This window comes from Schistocerca americana, chromosome X, assembly GCF_021461395.2.
Source record: "Schistocerca americana isolate TAMUIC-IGC-003095 chromosome X, iqSchAmer2.1, whole genome shotgun sequence".
In the NCBI taxonomy this organism is placed as follows: domain Eukaryota; kingdom Metazoa; phylum Arthropoda; class Insecta; order Orthoptera; family Acrididae; genus Schistocerca; species Schistocerca americana.
In genome coordinates, this window is record NC_060130.1 from 776656213 (window position 1) to 776673044 (window position 16832).

General features: G+C 42.5%; 1 protein-coding gene across 1 annotated transcript in view; it reads right to left on the minus strand.

Annotated features, from left to right (window-relative positions):
- LOC124555501 (solute carrier family 28 member 3-like) overlaps window positions 1-16832 on the minus strand; it is a 338777-nt gene that overhangs the window by 195195 nt on the left and 126750 nt on the right. Inside the window, exon 3 of the mRNA XM_047129428.1 lies at window positions 2690-2737. Coding sequence (XP_046985384.1) covers window positions 2690-2737 — 48 coding nt within the window. The remainder of the gene's footprint in view (window positions 1-2689; window positions 2738-16832) is intronic.

Consider the following 16832-nt stretch of genomic DNA (forward strand, 5'->3'; position numbering starts at 1 on the left):
TGTGAAATACTCCTCTGTGATACAGACAAGAGGGAGATTGAGTCAATAATTAAATCACTGGAGACTAAGGACTCTCAAGGTTGTGATGGATGGAGTGTCTAGCAGAATATTAAAGTACTGTGCTGCACATGTTAGCCCTGTATTTTGCCATATTTGTAATTTTTCCTTTAGGAATGGTCGGTTTCCTGAACAATTAAACGACTCAGTAGTAAAGCCGCTTTATAAAGAGGGAGAAAGGGATAATGTAGATAATTTTAGACCCATTTCTATGCCATCAGTGTTCGCAAAAGTTATTGAAAAGGCTGTGTATATAAGGATAATTGTTCATTTTATATCACACGATTTGCCATCAAATGTACAGCTCGGCTTTAGGAGTCGTTTAACAACTGAAAATGCTATATTTTCTTTTCTCTGAGAGGTACTGGATGCGTGAAACAAAAGGTTTCGAACGCTTGGCATTTTTTTTTTCTATTTAACTAAAGCATTTGATTCTGTTGATCACAGAAGTGTTGCTCCAGAAGTTGGACCATTATGGAATATGGAGAATAGCTCACAATTGGCTCACCTCTTACTTTAGCAACAGACAGCAAAAGGTAATTGTTCACATTATTGAGAATGGCTGTGATGTGAGGTCTGAGTGGGGTACGGTCAAGTGGGGGGTGCCCCAGGGATCAGTGGTGGGGCCACTCCTGTTCCTTATTTATATAAATGATTTGCCCTCTAGTGTTACGGGTAACTCTAAAATATTTCTGTTTGCTGATGACACTAGCTTGGTAGTAAATGATGTTGTGTGCAACATTGGCTCAGTTTCAAATAGTACAGTACATGACTTAAGTTCATGGCTTGTACAAAATAAACTAACGCTAAATCACAGTAAGACTCAATTTTTACAGTTTCTAACCCAAAATTCGACAAAACCTGATGTTTTAATTTTACAGAACGGGCATATGATTAGTGAAACTGAACAGTTCAAATTTCTAGGTGTTCAGATAGATAGTGTCGTGGAAAGCCCACGTTCAGGATCTTGTTCAGAGACTTAATACTGCCATTTTTACTATTCGAACAGTATCTGAAGTGAGTGATCGTTCGACACGAAAATTAGTCTACTTTGCTTATTTTCATTCGCTTATGTCGTATGGTACTGTATTTTGGGGCCACTCTTCCCATTCTAAAAGGATATTTTTGGCTCAGAAAAGGGCGATTCGTGCAATAAGTGGTGTAAGCTCACGAACCTTTTGTCGACTCCTGTTCTCGAGTGTGGGTATTTTGACTTTGGCCTCTCAATATAAATATTACTAACTGTGATTTCTTGTTAACAGCAGATTAGCTTATTCCCAAGAATAAGCAGCTTTCAGTCGGTTAATACTCGGCAGAAATCAAACCAGCATTTGGATCGGACCTCCTTAACTCTCGTGCAGAAAGGTGTGCAGTGTACTGCTGCATCCATTTTCAATAAGCGACCACTCTAATTCAAAACTCTTAGCAGTAATCCACGCGCTTTCAAATCGAAACTGAAGAGTTTCCTCATGAATCACTCCTTCTATTCCGTCGAGGAGTTCCTTGAAAAATTAAGCTGCTTCTTGTTGTATTGTTGATTACGTTTACTTAAACTTATGGACTGACTTTTTTCGGGTTCATAAACATTCATTTTTATCTGTTATTACTTTTATGTTGTAATTTGATGTACTGACACGTTCCATGACGTTGGAGATTTGCGACTCAATTTGGTCCTACGGAACTTGATGTGTAAACAAATAAAATAAATATGTTGCCAAGAGACTGACACGTCATCAGTCGCTACAAAATTACGATTAACGAATTCTGGCGTGAAGCTGAAGTTGCATGGAATGACGTGCCCTTATCTGCCGTCCAAACTCCATTCAGCACTGAATGAGATTTTCACTCTGCAGCCGAGTGTGCGCTGATATGAAACTTCCCGGCAGATTAAAACTGTGTGCAGGACCGAGATTCGAACTCGGAACCTTTGCCTTTCGCGGGCAAGTGCTCTACCAAGGCAAAGGTCCCGAGTTCGAGTCTCGGTCCGGCAGACAGTTTTAATCTGCCAGGAAGTTTCATATCAGCGCACACCGCTGCAGAGTGAAAATCTCATTCTGTAAACATCCCCCAGGCTGTGGCTAAGCCATGTCTCCGCAATATCCTTTCTTTCAGGGGTGCTAGTTCTGCAAGGTTCGCAGGGGAGCTTCTGTAAAGTTTGGAAGGTAGGAGACGAGATACTGGCAGAAGTAAAGCTGCGAGGACTGGACGTGAGTCGTGCCTGGGTAGCTCAGATGGTAGAACACTTGCCCGCGAAAGGCAAAGGTCCCGACTTCGAATCTCGATCCGGCACACATTTTTAATCTGCCAGAAAGTTCCATTCAGCACTATTCACAGCCGGATTAGTTTCACTGTTGTTTCGCCGGCGATGGCCGCTCGGTGTACCAAATTTCGTATCCTACAAAGTCTCAAACCAACTTCACAATTAATCATATATTCTTCCTACTATACTGTACACGTACGCAAAGTAATATTTTGTTATTTACACTTTCTTTCCTTATGTTGGAATTTTAACAGCCAGCATTGTAAAAGTACAACTGACATAAGGTGTAGTCAGGCGCTATAAATCTATGGACTACAAACTAGGTGTATCAGGTGATCAAGATGATGGGGTAGTCGTGTCGACCGTACTCACCACAAGCTCCAGTGCAGCCTCGGACGGTACTGCTGAGTTGGCCGCCACCTGCAACAACAATTCGGTATGTGGGATATATTTTTACAGGTACTGGTTTGCTGGCTTTGGGATAACACTACCAAATGTAGCTGGCTTCCATCGCATTCCTAATCGTATCTCCGTCTACACAGTCTTCCACAAGTGAACTAATGAACAGAAAGCAGTGTACAAATCGCGAAAGAAATATTTGTGTCCAAGATCCTGTATACAACTACTCGTATTTCAACATACAACTGCACTAATCCAAAATATGAAATCAAATAAAATGTTTCTTGTGGTGGTCATTTTTGTAGTAGTTGTGTACATAGTACAGAGCTGCATCGCATCCATGTCACAACAGGTGAGCCGGCCGTTGTGGCCGAGCGGTTCTAGGCGCTTCAGTCTAGAACCGCGCGACCGCTACGGTCGCACGCTAAAATCCTGCTTCGGGCATGGATGTGTGTGATGTCCTTAGGTTAGTTAGGTTTAAGTAGTTCTAAGTTCCAGGGGACTGATGACCTCAGATGTTCAGTCCCATAGTGCTCAGAGCCATTTGAACCACAACAGATGTCCGAAGCGGCCTCCAAGAGATTGCAGGTGATAGGGATAGTATCGGTTGTCATGCAGGATACAAATAATCATACTTTGACTTACACCATTTTGGTGGGCCACTTGCCTGGAGCTTGCATTAGTGTTCGCCTCAACATCTTGTCGAATCCGGTCTTACAAATCTGGTGTACCATACACCGCCGCATCCCTGCACGTTCGTTTGTGTGAAAGGACCCATGAATACACGAACGTCCAGAAAGCGCTTGAAATGTCGTGTGATGTGGTTGGTGCCTGTGAGGGTACTTGGTTCGTATACCCGTGCTGCCTCTCGACTGTTTCCGTCAGCTTGGCCGTACACAACCACTATTTCAGCTTGTTCCGACTTGAATACCAGACCATTCTGCTGCTTACAGTACACTGCGTCAATTACACAGCCTGCATCATACAAATGGAACACATGGCACGTCGCCAGAGCACCTATCATCCGTCAACGCTATCTACCGTGACAAAGATGTGTTTCCGGACATACGTTCATAGGACCTTTCTTCCTCCATTTACAGTCAGAAATCTCGTTAACTAATCAATATTTCCTTCGTGTTACAACAATAATTAGTCAACTAGACATATTCTGAAGGGATAGACATTGCCGTCTTGAAAACTGATTTCTCTTCCTCACTCTCGTAGGTTAGTCTAAGACGGCATACCCTTATCGCTGAGTGGTCGCAGTCCCGAGCGGGAAATGCACATCAAACGTCTGTCTTCAGAACAGCCTTTCAAGAATATTAGATGAACAGCAACGTGTACGTGGTTCTCTAAAGATCTTTGTAGAATGAGAATAACTGTCGATGTCACCACTGAAAAGAACTGGAGATTTACTCACGAGCCCTGCACGTATGTTACTTTAGATAAATGCAAACATTTTTCTGTGAACTGTTCGTGCAGTTACAGGGCAGCTGGGTCAGTGACACCCATATCTGCAGGTAGCTGATTCGATGCGGCGCATCTGACTCGTCTACCTCCCCCGCAAATGTATTGATCAGCAGTTGTTATCCATGAAGGATTTTTCACTAACTTAAACTTATTCCACTACTAAACAAGAAAGTAGGATCTACTTTTCACGCCTGTTTCGAGGCTTGCAATTCCTGCACGTGCGAGACATTTACCTACGACGTTTTAAAACGGTAGCTAGACTTGGATATGTGACCAAGTCGTACATACTACGAGCCCATCTTTTTACCTACCACTAATATTAATATATTATACGATCCCAGGAAACACTTTATTTTACTTAAACACTGGTTATGGTACGGTCACGAAATTTTTCCGCCCTGCAGCGGAGTGAGCGCTGATATGAACGTTCCTGGCAGATTAAAACGGTGTGAGCAAGTCATGTCTCCACAATATCCTTTCTTCAAAACGTGCTAGGCCCGCAAGTTTCGCACAAGAACTGCTGTGCAGTTTGAAAGGCGTAAGACGAGGTACTGGCAGGAGTAAAGCTGTGAGGAGGGGTCGTGAATCGTCTTTGGGTAGCTCAGTTAGTAGAGCACTTGCCCAAAATAGGCAAAGGTCCCGAGTTAGAACCTCCGTTCGGATCATTTAGATATTTTTTCGCCTGTTTCAGCAACTGTTTCTGAAGAATACCAATGTGAAGAAATAGGACACTAGTTGCGTTAAAAATAGTTTTTTAACGCAACTAGTGTGCTATTTGTTCACATCGGATATCTTGTTATTCCATTCACACCGCTACCCCCAAGCGCAATTGGACTTCTTCTTTGTACCATCTATACTTGCTTCACACAGTCAAAGAGATAGACTGGACATGATGAAAGCTCAAAAAGTAGTGATACTCCTTTACATGGTGAAAGTAAAATTACGTTCTACTACAGTTTCAAAAGAGCAACTTCAAATCTTTATCGAAAATTTCGAATAAAAGATAATACAAAATGAAAATATAGGCACTCTGTACTGCCATTTCGATATCGATATATCTATGGAAAAGATATTGCCATTATACAGGGTGGTCCACTGATCGTGACCGGGCCAAATATCTTACGAAACAAGCGTCAAACGGAAAAACTACAAAGAACGAAACTTGTCTAGCTTGAATGGGGAAAGCACATGGCGCTATGGTTGGCCCGCTAGATGGCGCTGCCATAGGTCAAACGGATATCAACTGCGTCTTTTTTAAATAGGAACCTCCATTTTTATTACATATTCGTGTAGTACGTAAAGAAATATGAATGTTTTAGATGGACCACTTTTTTCGCTTTGTGATAGATGGCGCTGTAATAGTCACAAACATATGGCTCACAATTTTAGACGAACAGTTGGTAACACGATGGTTTTTTAAATTAAAATACAGGACGTAGATACGTTTGAACATTTTATTTCGGGTGTTCCAATGTGATACATTTACCTTTGTGAACTTATCATTTCTGAGAACGCATGCTGTTACAGCGTGATTACCTGTAAATACCGCATTAATGCAATAAATGCTCAAAATGATGTCCGTCCACCTCAATGCATTTGGCAATACGTGTAACGACATTCCTCTCAACAGCGTGTAGTTCGCCTTCCGTAATGTTCGCAGATGCATTGACAATGCGCTGACTCATGTTGTCAGGCTTTGTCGGTGGATCACGATAGTAAATATCCTTCAACTTTCCCCACAGAGAGAAATCCGGGGACGTCAGATCCGGTGAACGTGCGGGCCATGGTATGGTGCTTCGACGACCAAACCAACCTGTCATGAAATATGCTATTCAATACCGCTTCAACCGCACGCTAGCTATGTGCCGGACATCCATCATGTTGGAAGTACATCGCCATTCTGTCATGCAGTGAAACATCTTGTAGTAACATCGGTAGAACATTACGTAGGAAATCAGCATACACTGCACCATTTAGATTGACATCGATAAAATGGGGGCCAATTATCCTTCCTCACATTGTGCCGCACCATGCATTAACCCGCCAGGGTCGCTGATGTTCCAATTGTCGCAGCCATCGTGGATTTTCCGTTGCCCAATAGTGCGTATTATGTCGGTTTACGTTACCGCTGATGGTGAATGACGCTTCGTCGCTAAATAGAACGCGTGCAAAAAATCTGTCATCATCCCGTAATTTCTCTTGTGCCCAGTGGCAGAACTGTACACGACGTTCAAAGTCGTCGACATGCAATTCCTGGTGCATAGAAATGTGGTACGGGTGCAATCGATGTTGATGTAGCATTCTCAACACGGCGTTTTTGAGATTCCCGATTCTCGAGCAATCTGTCTCTTACTGATGTGCGGATTAGCCGCGACAGCAACTAAAACACCTACTTGGGCATCATCATTTGTTGCAGGTCGTGGTTGATGTTGCACATTTGGCTGAACACTTCCTGTTTCCTTAAATGACGTAACTATCCGGCGAACGGTCCGGACACTTGGATGATGTCGTCCAGGATACCGAGCAGCATAAATAGCACAGGCCCGTTGGGCAGTTTGATCACAATAGCCATACATCAACACGATATCGACCTTTTCCGCAATTGGTAAACAGTCCATTTTAACACGGGTAATGTATCACGAAGTAAATACCGTCCGCACGAGCGAAATGTTACGTGATACCACATACTTATACGTTTGTGATATTACGGCGCCCTCTATCACAAAGCGAAAAAAGTGGTCCAACTAAAACATTCATATTTGTTTACGTACTACACGAATATGTATATGGGGTTCCTATTAAAAAAAAACGCAGTTGATATCCATTTGACCTATGGCAGCGACATCTAGCGGGCAAACCATAGCGCCATCTGGTTTCCCCCTTCAAGCTAGACGAGTTCCGTTCTTTGTAGTTTTTTCGTTTGATGCTTATTTTGTGGGATATTTGGCCTGGTCACTATCAATGGACCACTCTGTACATCGATATTTTTGGAGAAAACATCTATATATCGATATTTTATCAACATTCCTAACTCCTACGCGCAGTAATAATGTGTCGGGTAATAAGACCCCACCCCAACGTCATATGCGTAGTGTAGCCATTTGTCACTGTGTAAGAGCTGCTGGAGCATATGCGCTTCTGCTGTAGATCTGTGCGCTGCGCCGTGCGCCCTCCGTTGTGAAACCTCTCCTCATGAATAGGAGATTGATCGTCTTCAGACGGTAGACTAGTGGTACGACACCTGGTACGTAGATCACGAAGTTTTTCTATGGCAGCCGTCGGAGCAAAATCTATCTGGAAGCTGCCGTCCCGATTGATTAGGGACACAGAAAGTCGTATTACCACTGATACATTGATGATGTACCTCCTGAAGTTTGAAGTATCGGTCAAATTTTTGTTTCATTATATTTCATCGAATGACAAGTAGAAATATAGTGTTCGACCGCAGCGGACTTCTTGGCTAGGAGGAAGCGAGTATGCCGTAAGGTTCCACGGGAACAGTGCGCGTCATTTGCCCTATATTACATGATGAGTAGGTAGTTGAGCTGGCCAATAAAGACAATCAGACGTCTACAAAAAGATAACACATTAATAAATTTATTTACAATATGTACACTTAATAACTGAGGTAAACTCAACTTTCTATCGCAACAGGTCCTTCTATGGTATTGAATTACACAGAGTGAATCACCCAAACCTTGCACCGCAAATATTGCGGTAATGGAATATGCTATTGGTGTGCGGTTTTCACAGAATGTATTGGTAGTCAGGGGCTCGTAGTGTTAGCCAATCAACAGAGTACAATAATACTTAGAAAGTGTATTTTTTGCGCAAACATACACTTTTTAAGTGGAGCAATATCTATTGACATTAACAAACTAAAAGTAGTGTAAATTAGAATGTCTGTGGCATTTGTAACTACAGCCTAGTTCGAGTCATCTACGAGACATCATACTGTGCAAAGTTGTATAACCTCCCCCTCACTTATCGACCTTAATGACAGTGAAAAATTCAACTGCGTGTACCTAATGGAAATTTGGGAAAAGCAATCGTCACCGAAGTTAATCTGTCGGTAAAGAGGGAGGAAGGGTTACATCTAAATGAAAGGAAAAATGCAAATGAAATTGTTGGAAATTAATTTTGAAAAAGGGTAAAGTTAATAAAGAAAGTAAATGTGCGGTCGTTACGTTAACAATTAACTAGCGTTAATTAGATATTTGAGATTTGGGGAAAATTATGACCGCCAGTCCTATGGACAACTACTATAATAACTGAAAAAGAAAGGTTAATGCACATATAATTAGCACTAAAAGCGCGACAACTGAAGGTTGACACGTGTTGTGAGAAAACTGAATGTTTGTCAGAAGTAATAAATTTCGCTACACTCTGACTTAATTTAGCAAAAGGATTAATCAAAACGGAAAACTGAAAGTTAATTTAGTGACTGAAATTAATAGTGAACTTTGTTTCTGAAGCACTACGATATTAAATAAAATAAGGTTAGTCTTGGGCTACCTCAACAATCATCTCAAAGGCAACTTTAATCTACGCAATTTATATATAAATGAGAGATTTATCTTTGAACTTGAATTAAATGATTTTGAACATTTAACAATAGTAAAATTTAGTACATACCAAGCTGAGCTGCAGTCACAGGTAAGCTAAAATGTGGTAACAAAACTCGCACTCTTAATTTGTGCTTGTGTAATCTAAATATAATACTGTTTGGTTATGGGAGCCAGCTATGAATACTTTAACTGAACTTTGAAATTAAAGCAGTGAAATGGAATGATATTACTTTAATGCTGGCGTTTGAATTCCAAGGACACTCGGGTTCATTTCGGAAAAGGAAGGGACCCTGCTTGGTAATGCAATTGGGACAATGAGCAACAAAGCCTCATGCTAAGTTGCTGTATTTTTGTGATGCAAATGGAACAAAAAAGCTGAGGTTTGCCATACAGTTCTAAAACTTTACGTGCTTTCAGTCTTCCTTGTTGGTTGATTGAAGATTTGAAGTCGTCAATCGAGGAGGTAGCGACAATCACTTATTGTCGGTCGTCGCTGTTGCAGAAGCTGTGTTGCGCCTACTTCGCGACACGGTCACCAGGCGAAACGGGCTCTTGATGTGTGCCAGCTAATGCTTCCCGTCCGCAACACCGTGTCAGAAACTATCATAGCAAGTCGAGCGCAATTACATGCTGCCAAACCCCGAAAGCGCGGCAACTCGCGGCAGCGTCACACAACACACCTGCTCCAGCGCCCTACTCCAGCCAGACTCTGCTCTGCCCGCACTCCACGCGACAGAGCCAACACTACCAAAGATCCTAAACTCTTTGGTTCTCCACACGACCTATCGATGTAATCGTATTTTCAGGTAACAAAATAAGAAAAAAATTTATAGTACAATAGATGGAAATAGGAGGATATGCATTTCCGGCGTTAGAGTTGCCACACCGACATTTGTTTGTGCCACTCAACGTGCGTAGTTGCAATGAACGATGTTTTTATGTCCACTTACAGGGTATTTGTGTGTTCCTTGAGTGCATTGCGACTTGCTGGTCAGTTAGTGTGTGACAGTACAAGCAGAAGGTCGTGAGTAGACTATTGGATTTACCAATGCACAAAAGGCCGACATGCTCATGGTGTGTTGAGAGTGTAAGAAGAATGCAATTCGTTCTCGTGCGGTGTATGAGGCAAGATACCCCAATAGACGTCAACCATCTCGGCAGTTATTTATCAACCTCTTCAACCAGTTACGCGAAAGTGGTAGTGTAACACCTAGACAACGTAGCAGAAGGAAAAAATTGACAACAGAAGAGGGAGAAATTAACGTTTACGCTGCTGTTGCAATTGATCTGCACATTAGCTCCCGCGCAATCACACGAGTGAGTCAGGCAAGTAAGTGTCTTAAGCATTCTCCACCGACAGTGGTTCCATCGCTTTAACATCTCTCTCCATCAGGAGCTGCATGGAAGCGACTATGAGAATGTTGTTGACACTTTTAAATGAGCATTAAGACACGATACTCCAGATGTATGATGTATCTTGTTCGGTGATGAAGCCACATTTACCAATCACGGCCAGGTAAACCGCCGAAACACGCGCTATTAATCTGTTGATAATCCCATTTGGCTTCGTCAGGTAGAACATCAGAGTCCACGGAGTGTAAACGTGTGGTGTGAGATAGTGAACCATCAGCTCATAGTCTCGTTTTTCACAAACGGAATACCGAACGCTCACAAGTATAGCAACCTTCTAACAGACCATCTTCCACGGCTGCTAGAAAACGTTCCTCTGCAGACTTGGAGGAACCTGTGGTACCATCATGATGGTTATCCAGCCCATAGTGCACGGAGTATTACAGCAGGCCTTCACGAATTGTTTCCAAAATGTTGGACTGGACTCAGGGAACCTGTACCTTGGCTGGGCCGTTCCCCGGAATTGACGCCTTTAGACTTTTTTCTGTGGGAAAAGCAGAAAGACGCTATCTACAAGGACATACCAACTACACCCGATGACGTGCAACGATGTATTACTGCAGCCTGCTCGGACATCTGCGCTGAAATGCTAGCACGCGTGCAGCAGTCGTTCCACACAAGACTGGAAGCGTTTATTGCCGCTGCCAGTGGTCATTTTGAACACAACCTGCGACTGTCAGTTGCCTCTACTGGTTACTAGTCAGAATCCACGGAACTGGTGTATGAACTCGTGTTGTTCTTTAGTGTGTGCTTCCACACGTATTGTACAAGTGTCGGTGTGTGAACTTTTCTAAATACGATATCTCGTAAACGATTCGCTCTAGAATCCCGCAGCAGACGCACATACTAATTTACCCTAATTTAATTTGTTAATGTCATCAGGCATTCTTCCATTTAAAAAGTGTATATTTGCACAAAAATGCACTTTCTAATTATTATTATAATCTTTTGATTGGCTAACAATGCGAATCCCTGCCTACCAATCCATTCTATGAAAACCGCACATTAATAGCACTTTCCATTTCCGCGATATTCGCGGTGCAAGTTTTAGGTGATTCACCTTGTATACAATAAGAGTAGTTCTTGGTAGAAAAAGTCTTCAGCGCAGATGCAATCTGAATAATCTTCTGAATAGAAGCAATGCTTACAAGGTAAACTCCCCATCGCACCCCTCTCAGATGTAATGGTAAAGTGGCCCCTTGGATAGCCCGTCATAAACTGAACACAGATCAAGCATGAAAACAGGAAGACGATGTGAACTGTGAAAAAAGAAGTAAAACAGAAACAGTGTACGGTTCAAGCTTAAGATGTGCAACATGGAGTGAATTCCAAGGCCACGGCGACGTAGTTGTATGGTCACGGTGCTAGGGTGCCAAGCGGGGCCGGCACGGTAGCTCAGCGTATTCGGTCAGAGGGATGGTCGCCTTTTTAATAAAAAAAACTGAGTAAAGGAATCATCGATCAACTTGAAGGGATGTCTTGTGACGTCCGCCCAGACCAAACGCAACGAACAATTCCGAAAAAGGGGGGGGGGGGTGGAGTCACGTGTTCAAATCTCACTTGCGTCTTCTTTTTTTTCCACAAATTTATGAACTATCCGTCCGGTCACTACTGTGTCTGTTCTCCTTTAGCAGTCTTGGCGGTTGTCATACTATACACTGGTCATAGAGTATGAGTCCTGTGGTAAGAATATATAACCGTCGGAAGAAAATGTGATGAACAGAGAGATCGGATGAGATGCCGTATAGACCTCTCACAGAAATGGAAACAACAAATAAACGGCTGTGTACTGTGTTAGAGCAAAGGAATTCAAGAGTCAAAATTCCAAAACGGAACTCAAGAGTCATAATATGTAGTATTTGTGTAGGACAAATAGGAGATACGTACGTCTGAAGGTCCCTTAGTTACACCTCGCTGTTGCAAATGGACATTACGCCAAGACACAGACACAAATTTCAATACAGCGAACAGAAGCGTCAATGATCGGATGGACAGTTCATAACTGCGTGAAAAAAGAGGGGCATGAGGGAGGTTTGAACCACTTATCCACGATACCGTAGCTAATCACCTGCTGTCGATGTTGCACATCCCCTGTTTCTATTTTTCTTCTTTTTTCGTAGTTCAGTACACCTTCTACCTGGTTTCATGCTTGATCTGTGTACAGTTACTGTCGGGCTATCCACTGAGGCATCTTACCGCTGAATCTGAGGTAGATGCGATCGGATGTTCCCTCTCCTTCACTGCAGTCTTCCGTACAAATGTTGATAAGTTTGTAGACTCACTGAGTAGTGGGCGATGCTCTGAATACGGCTGCATAAAAAGACCCACCGGCCAAGGAGAGCCGCAGGTCACATCTTCCTCCCTGTTCCGCCGTTTTTGCGTCTGTAGCTCTCTGTGTACTTGCTGAGACGAATATCCACTGCTCGGGAACACAGTCTGTAAGTACCCCAGTTCCACTTGCAGATTAACGGCTTCTGAGATGGTACGGGATCGGTGAACCGTCCATTGTTTGTGTCGGATGGTAGCAACTGGCAGCCTGTAAATATAGATCCGTGTACTGCCGTGTCATACTCATCCCATAGGCGTCACTGGATGTAAATATAGAAGGACATGTGCTCAGCATACCGCTTTCCTGGTGTTTTCAATTTTCGTGACCGGAGCCGCCACTTGTCAGTCAAGTACTGTAGCTCCTCAATTGGCCTAACAAGTACTGAGTGTACCCCGTTTGCCAACAGTGTTCAGCAAACCCAGACGGTCACTCATCCAAGACCAGCAGTGCTTAACTTTGATGATTTCACGTGAACCTGTGTTACCACCGCGGCAAACCCGTTGGCCTTACAACACCCACATAAAGTTAACCAAACGTCATTTGTAACAAATGTTACATTCATGTTTCAAGCATATACATTAAAGTTCGGAGCATATGATATATGTTATTCGCTTCCCATTTCCAAAACTGAACAAAATTAAAACGTCATTACGTAGTAAGCTCTTACCTCTGTCAACATAAAGCCCGATTAACAATAGAAATGAACGAATCGATGTCTTTCCTAACTTGTAAAATAAACATGGGCACCAGAATATTTAGACTTTCGCATTTTCCTTGTTGATTTGCCGAGTAATTTGGGGTTACGTCACTGACTTTCACTGAATCTTTCATTCCGATAAGATCAGGCAGATACTTTCTAGAACTACTTGTGCAGGAAGTAGATGTTACTATTACTTTGTTATAAAGAATTTTCTAATTAGGATACTTACGAAGAAAACCTGTTTACTCCTCTCAACAACGTTACGGTTGAGCCCTTCGGCCACCCTCGTCCACTTGATGTTTTGCCACGTTGACGGCGCGCTTACCCTAACCCTCTTGTTAATTTATGAAGCATCAGAAGCAGTGTCGAAGAAGAGCCAATGTATGACCAGTGCATTCTTCTAACAAACAATGTCGCGAAGAGTAATTTTCGCAACAATGTGGATGTTGAAGTGGAAGTTTCAGGGAAAGTATACCATCACTGGTGATAGTGCACCTTTACTGGCTCATTTAGTCAAAGTGGATTACTGATTCCAGTTCTGTCAAACAATACACATTGACTAGGGATAGTGCACTATCACCAGTGAATGTATGCCTTCACTGCCAAGAGGTGAGGAATGTGAACCATGGCTGTAACAACAAAACAGTCGTACTTCAAAATTTGCATTTATCACCTGTAGTTTGAAAACATAGTCATATTATGTAAAATTCATTTATTGCACCAGGGACTTCGAGTTGCACAACACATTTTTGTTTTTGCAAAAGCATCTCAGAGTCTGACATTTTTGCTGGCAGTTGCATTTGAAGAATCCCAGGCAGCTTCCCATCGACTGAGACGTCGCAACTGTCCTCAGGGCAATAGTTTTCCCTGTTGGAACTTCCTCCTCTGCGATTATTCTCTGAGGGCAAGTACTGAACTGGGACCTAAAACAAAATGTTGTAGTTGTAGCCGTAGTGGCATATCGTATCGTCCCTTCCATAATTATATAAAAACAAACACTTTATTACCATAGGTATAGCTGGCTCAGCACACCATTTCTAGTCCCGATTCGGTAGAAGTCACCGGCCGTTGTCCCGAGGACGACACCCAAGATCGACCCAGCATCTCCTCTTCCTCTATCAAAGTCGGGAACCCCAACTCTCATAGTATAGCCCTTTTCCATTGTTGGAAAGCAGCGATATCAACACTGCCGCATTCTTTGCGCTTGTTCTTCTAACAAGGGAACCTCCCCATCGCACCCCCCTCAGATTTAGTTATAATGTGGCACAGTGGATAGGCCTTGAAAAACTGAACACAGATCAATCGAGAAAACAGGAAGAAGTTGTGTGGAACTATGAAAAAATAAGCAAAATATACAAACGGAGTAGTTCATCGGTAACATAGGCAATATACAGGAAAATATAAGCGCACGGTCGTCGTGGTCCCGTGGGCAGCGTGAGCAGCTGCGGAGCGAGAGGTCCTTGGTTCAAGTCTTCACTCTAGCGAAAATTTTACTTTCTTTATTTTTGCAAAGTTATGATCTGTCCGTTCGTTCATTGACGTCTCTGTTCACTGTAACAAGTTTAGTGTCTGTGTTTTGCGACCGCACCGCAAAACCGTGCGATTAGTAGACGAATGGACGTGCCTCTGCAATGGGAACCGAAAACATTTGATCCAGTAAAACACGTCTTATATATTCCATACGACACTGGTGACGGCATGTGCGTCACATGACAGAAATACGTTGTGGACCCACCTAACTTGCACACTTGGCGAATGGGTAAAAAGATTCTTCTACCTTGCCTGATTTAGGTTTTCTTGTGGATATGATAATCACTCCCAAAAAAAGTGATGAAAACATAAGAGTGTGTCACATAAACTGCAACAAATGAATGCAACAGTTTCACAGTCGCACAGTTTCCTCTGTGCTCTCTCAAAACATATGTTTTTAACGTTTTCAAATTTTTCCGTGTGTAGACCTGTATATGTCCAAGGAAATCTGAACATGTCCTGGAATTTTGGAGAGCGAAGTTGATTATGTTTGAGTGCCTGAACTCTGATAATTGCCTGAAAATAAAAAGTTTCAGTTGATGGAAGACTTGAACCAAGGACCTCTCGATCCGCAGCTGCTCACGCTAACCACGGGACCACGGCGCTACTGAGCTCGCATCATTCTAAAAGTTGCGTATGTCGCACATGGACTACTCAGTTTGTATATTTTGATTATTTTTTCATAGTTACACACAACTTCTTCCTGTTTTCTCGACTGATCTGTGTTCAGTTTTTCAAGGCCTATCCACTGTGCCAACTTATAACCAAATCTGAGGGGGGTGCGATGGGGAGGTTCCCTTGTAAGCACTTGTACGCCTCAGTTCTGTGTTTTTAATAGCACGAGTCATTATTACAGGAATACTTTCTTTCTCTCTGTTCCTGTTAGTATGTTATCCTCTTGCAATGGAGATTTACTGTGATCATTACTCTGCAACGTTTCAGTCCCTATCTCACTACTAACATTCACATGATTACTTATATTTTCAAGGTCATTCTCAGAGTGAACATTCATCAATGCTTCTGGAGGTAAGCTTGTTGAGGACAAATCATGTTTAGGAGGGCAGCCAAACATCACTTCGTGCGGAGATCTTTTAATTCCAAAATGTACAGCGTTATTCTTCATTAGCTGCACGGCTCCATTCCGCGGTGTTGTGCTCCTGCTTCCATGTAGATAGCATATTTTCTATGTCTTGATTTGCTCGCTCTACGCTGCATCGGCTCTGACTGTGTCTAGGCTTTGCCGTGGACAATCTTAAAATTGGGCAATAGTTCAGTTAAGCTGCTCATTATTTTGTGTCTTCTCACGCTTTCCCGGCGTAGTAAGTCATTATTTCGCTAACGAGCACTCTACCATTGTCAGACTGCAATACTGAGGGAGCGCCTAACAATGTCAATAATATTATTGCATACCTCTTCACCTGTTTTGGACTTCAGTGGCCTGAGAACAACGAATTTAGTGATGTGGTCCTGATAAACCACTAGGAATTTGTAATCTCCATCTGGTTGCGATTGAAATTCGATGAGATCAGCTTGACATCTGAGATTTAGCTCCTTGAACAGCATTGGCTTCACTACTATTGCTTTTTTCTGACCTTTTTGCTTTTGTAAACAAGGCTCACACAAACTAAGATAAATTTGGACATCTTTGTATGTTATATTACAGAACTCTGACTTCACGCATTTCATCATTCTGTCGCGTCCACCGTGGCCAGTCATTACATGAGCATCATGGAGAATATCGTACAGTTCTTCATCATAAACATAGTATTTAATCTTACCTTCTTCAGTTACAGGTTGTATTAATTTGGTTACTCCATTCACTTCCAGCACTTCATATCTCTTTCGTCCAGATTTTAGTGATTTAGCCTCGGTGACTGTTACTTTTTTCTCTGTCCATGTAGACAGAATTATAACTGAGATTTCCCCGTTCCACTCTAAGATGTTCGTAGAACTTCACTGATTCAACCATAGATGCACTGCTGTGAACCGTAACTGTACTACTGTAAATCACAGCTGCATACTGTAAACCGTAACTGCGCTGCTGTCAACCATAGCTGCACTGCTGTATAACATAACAATAACAGTTGACGACAAATACGTCCATGCTGA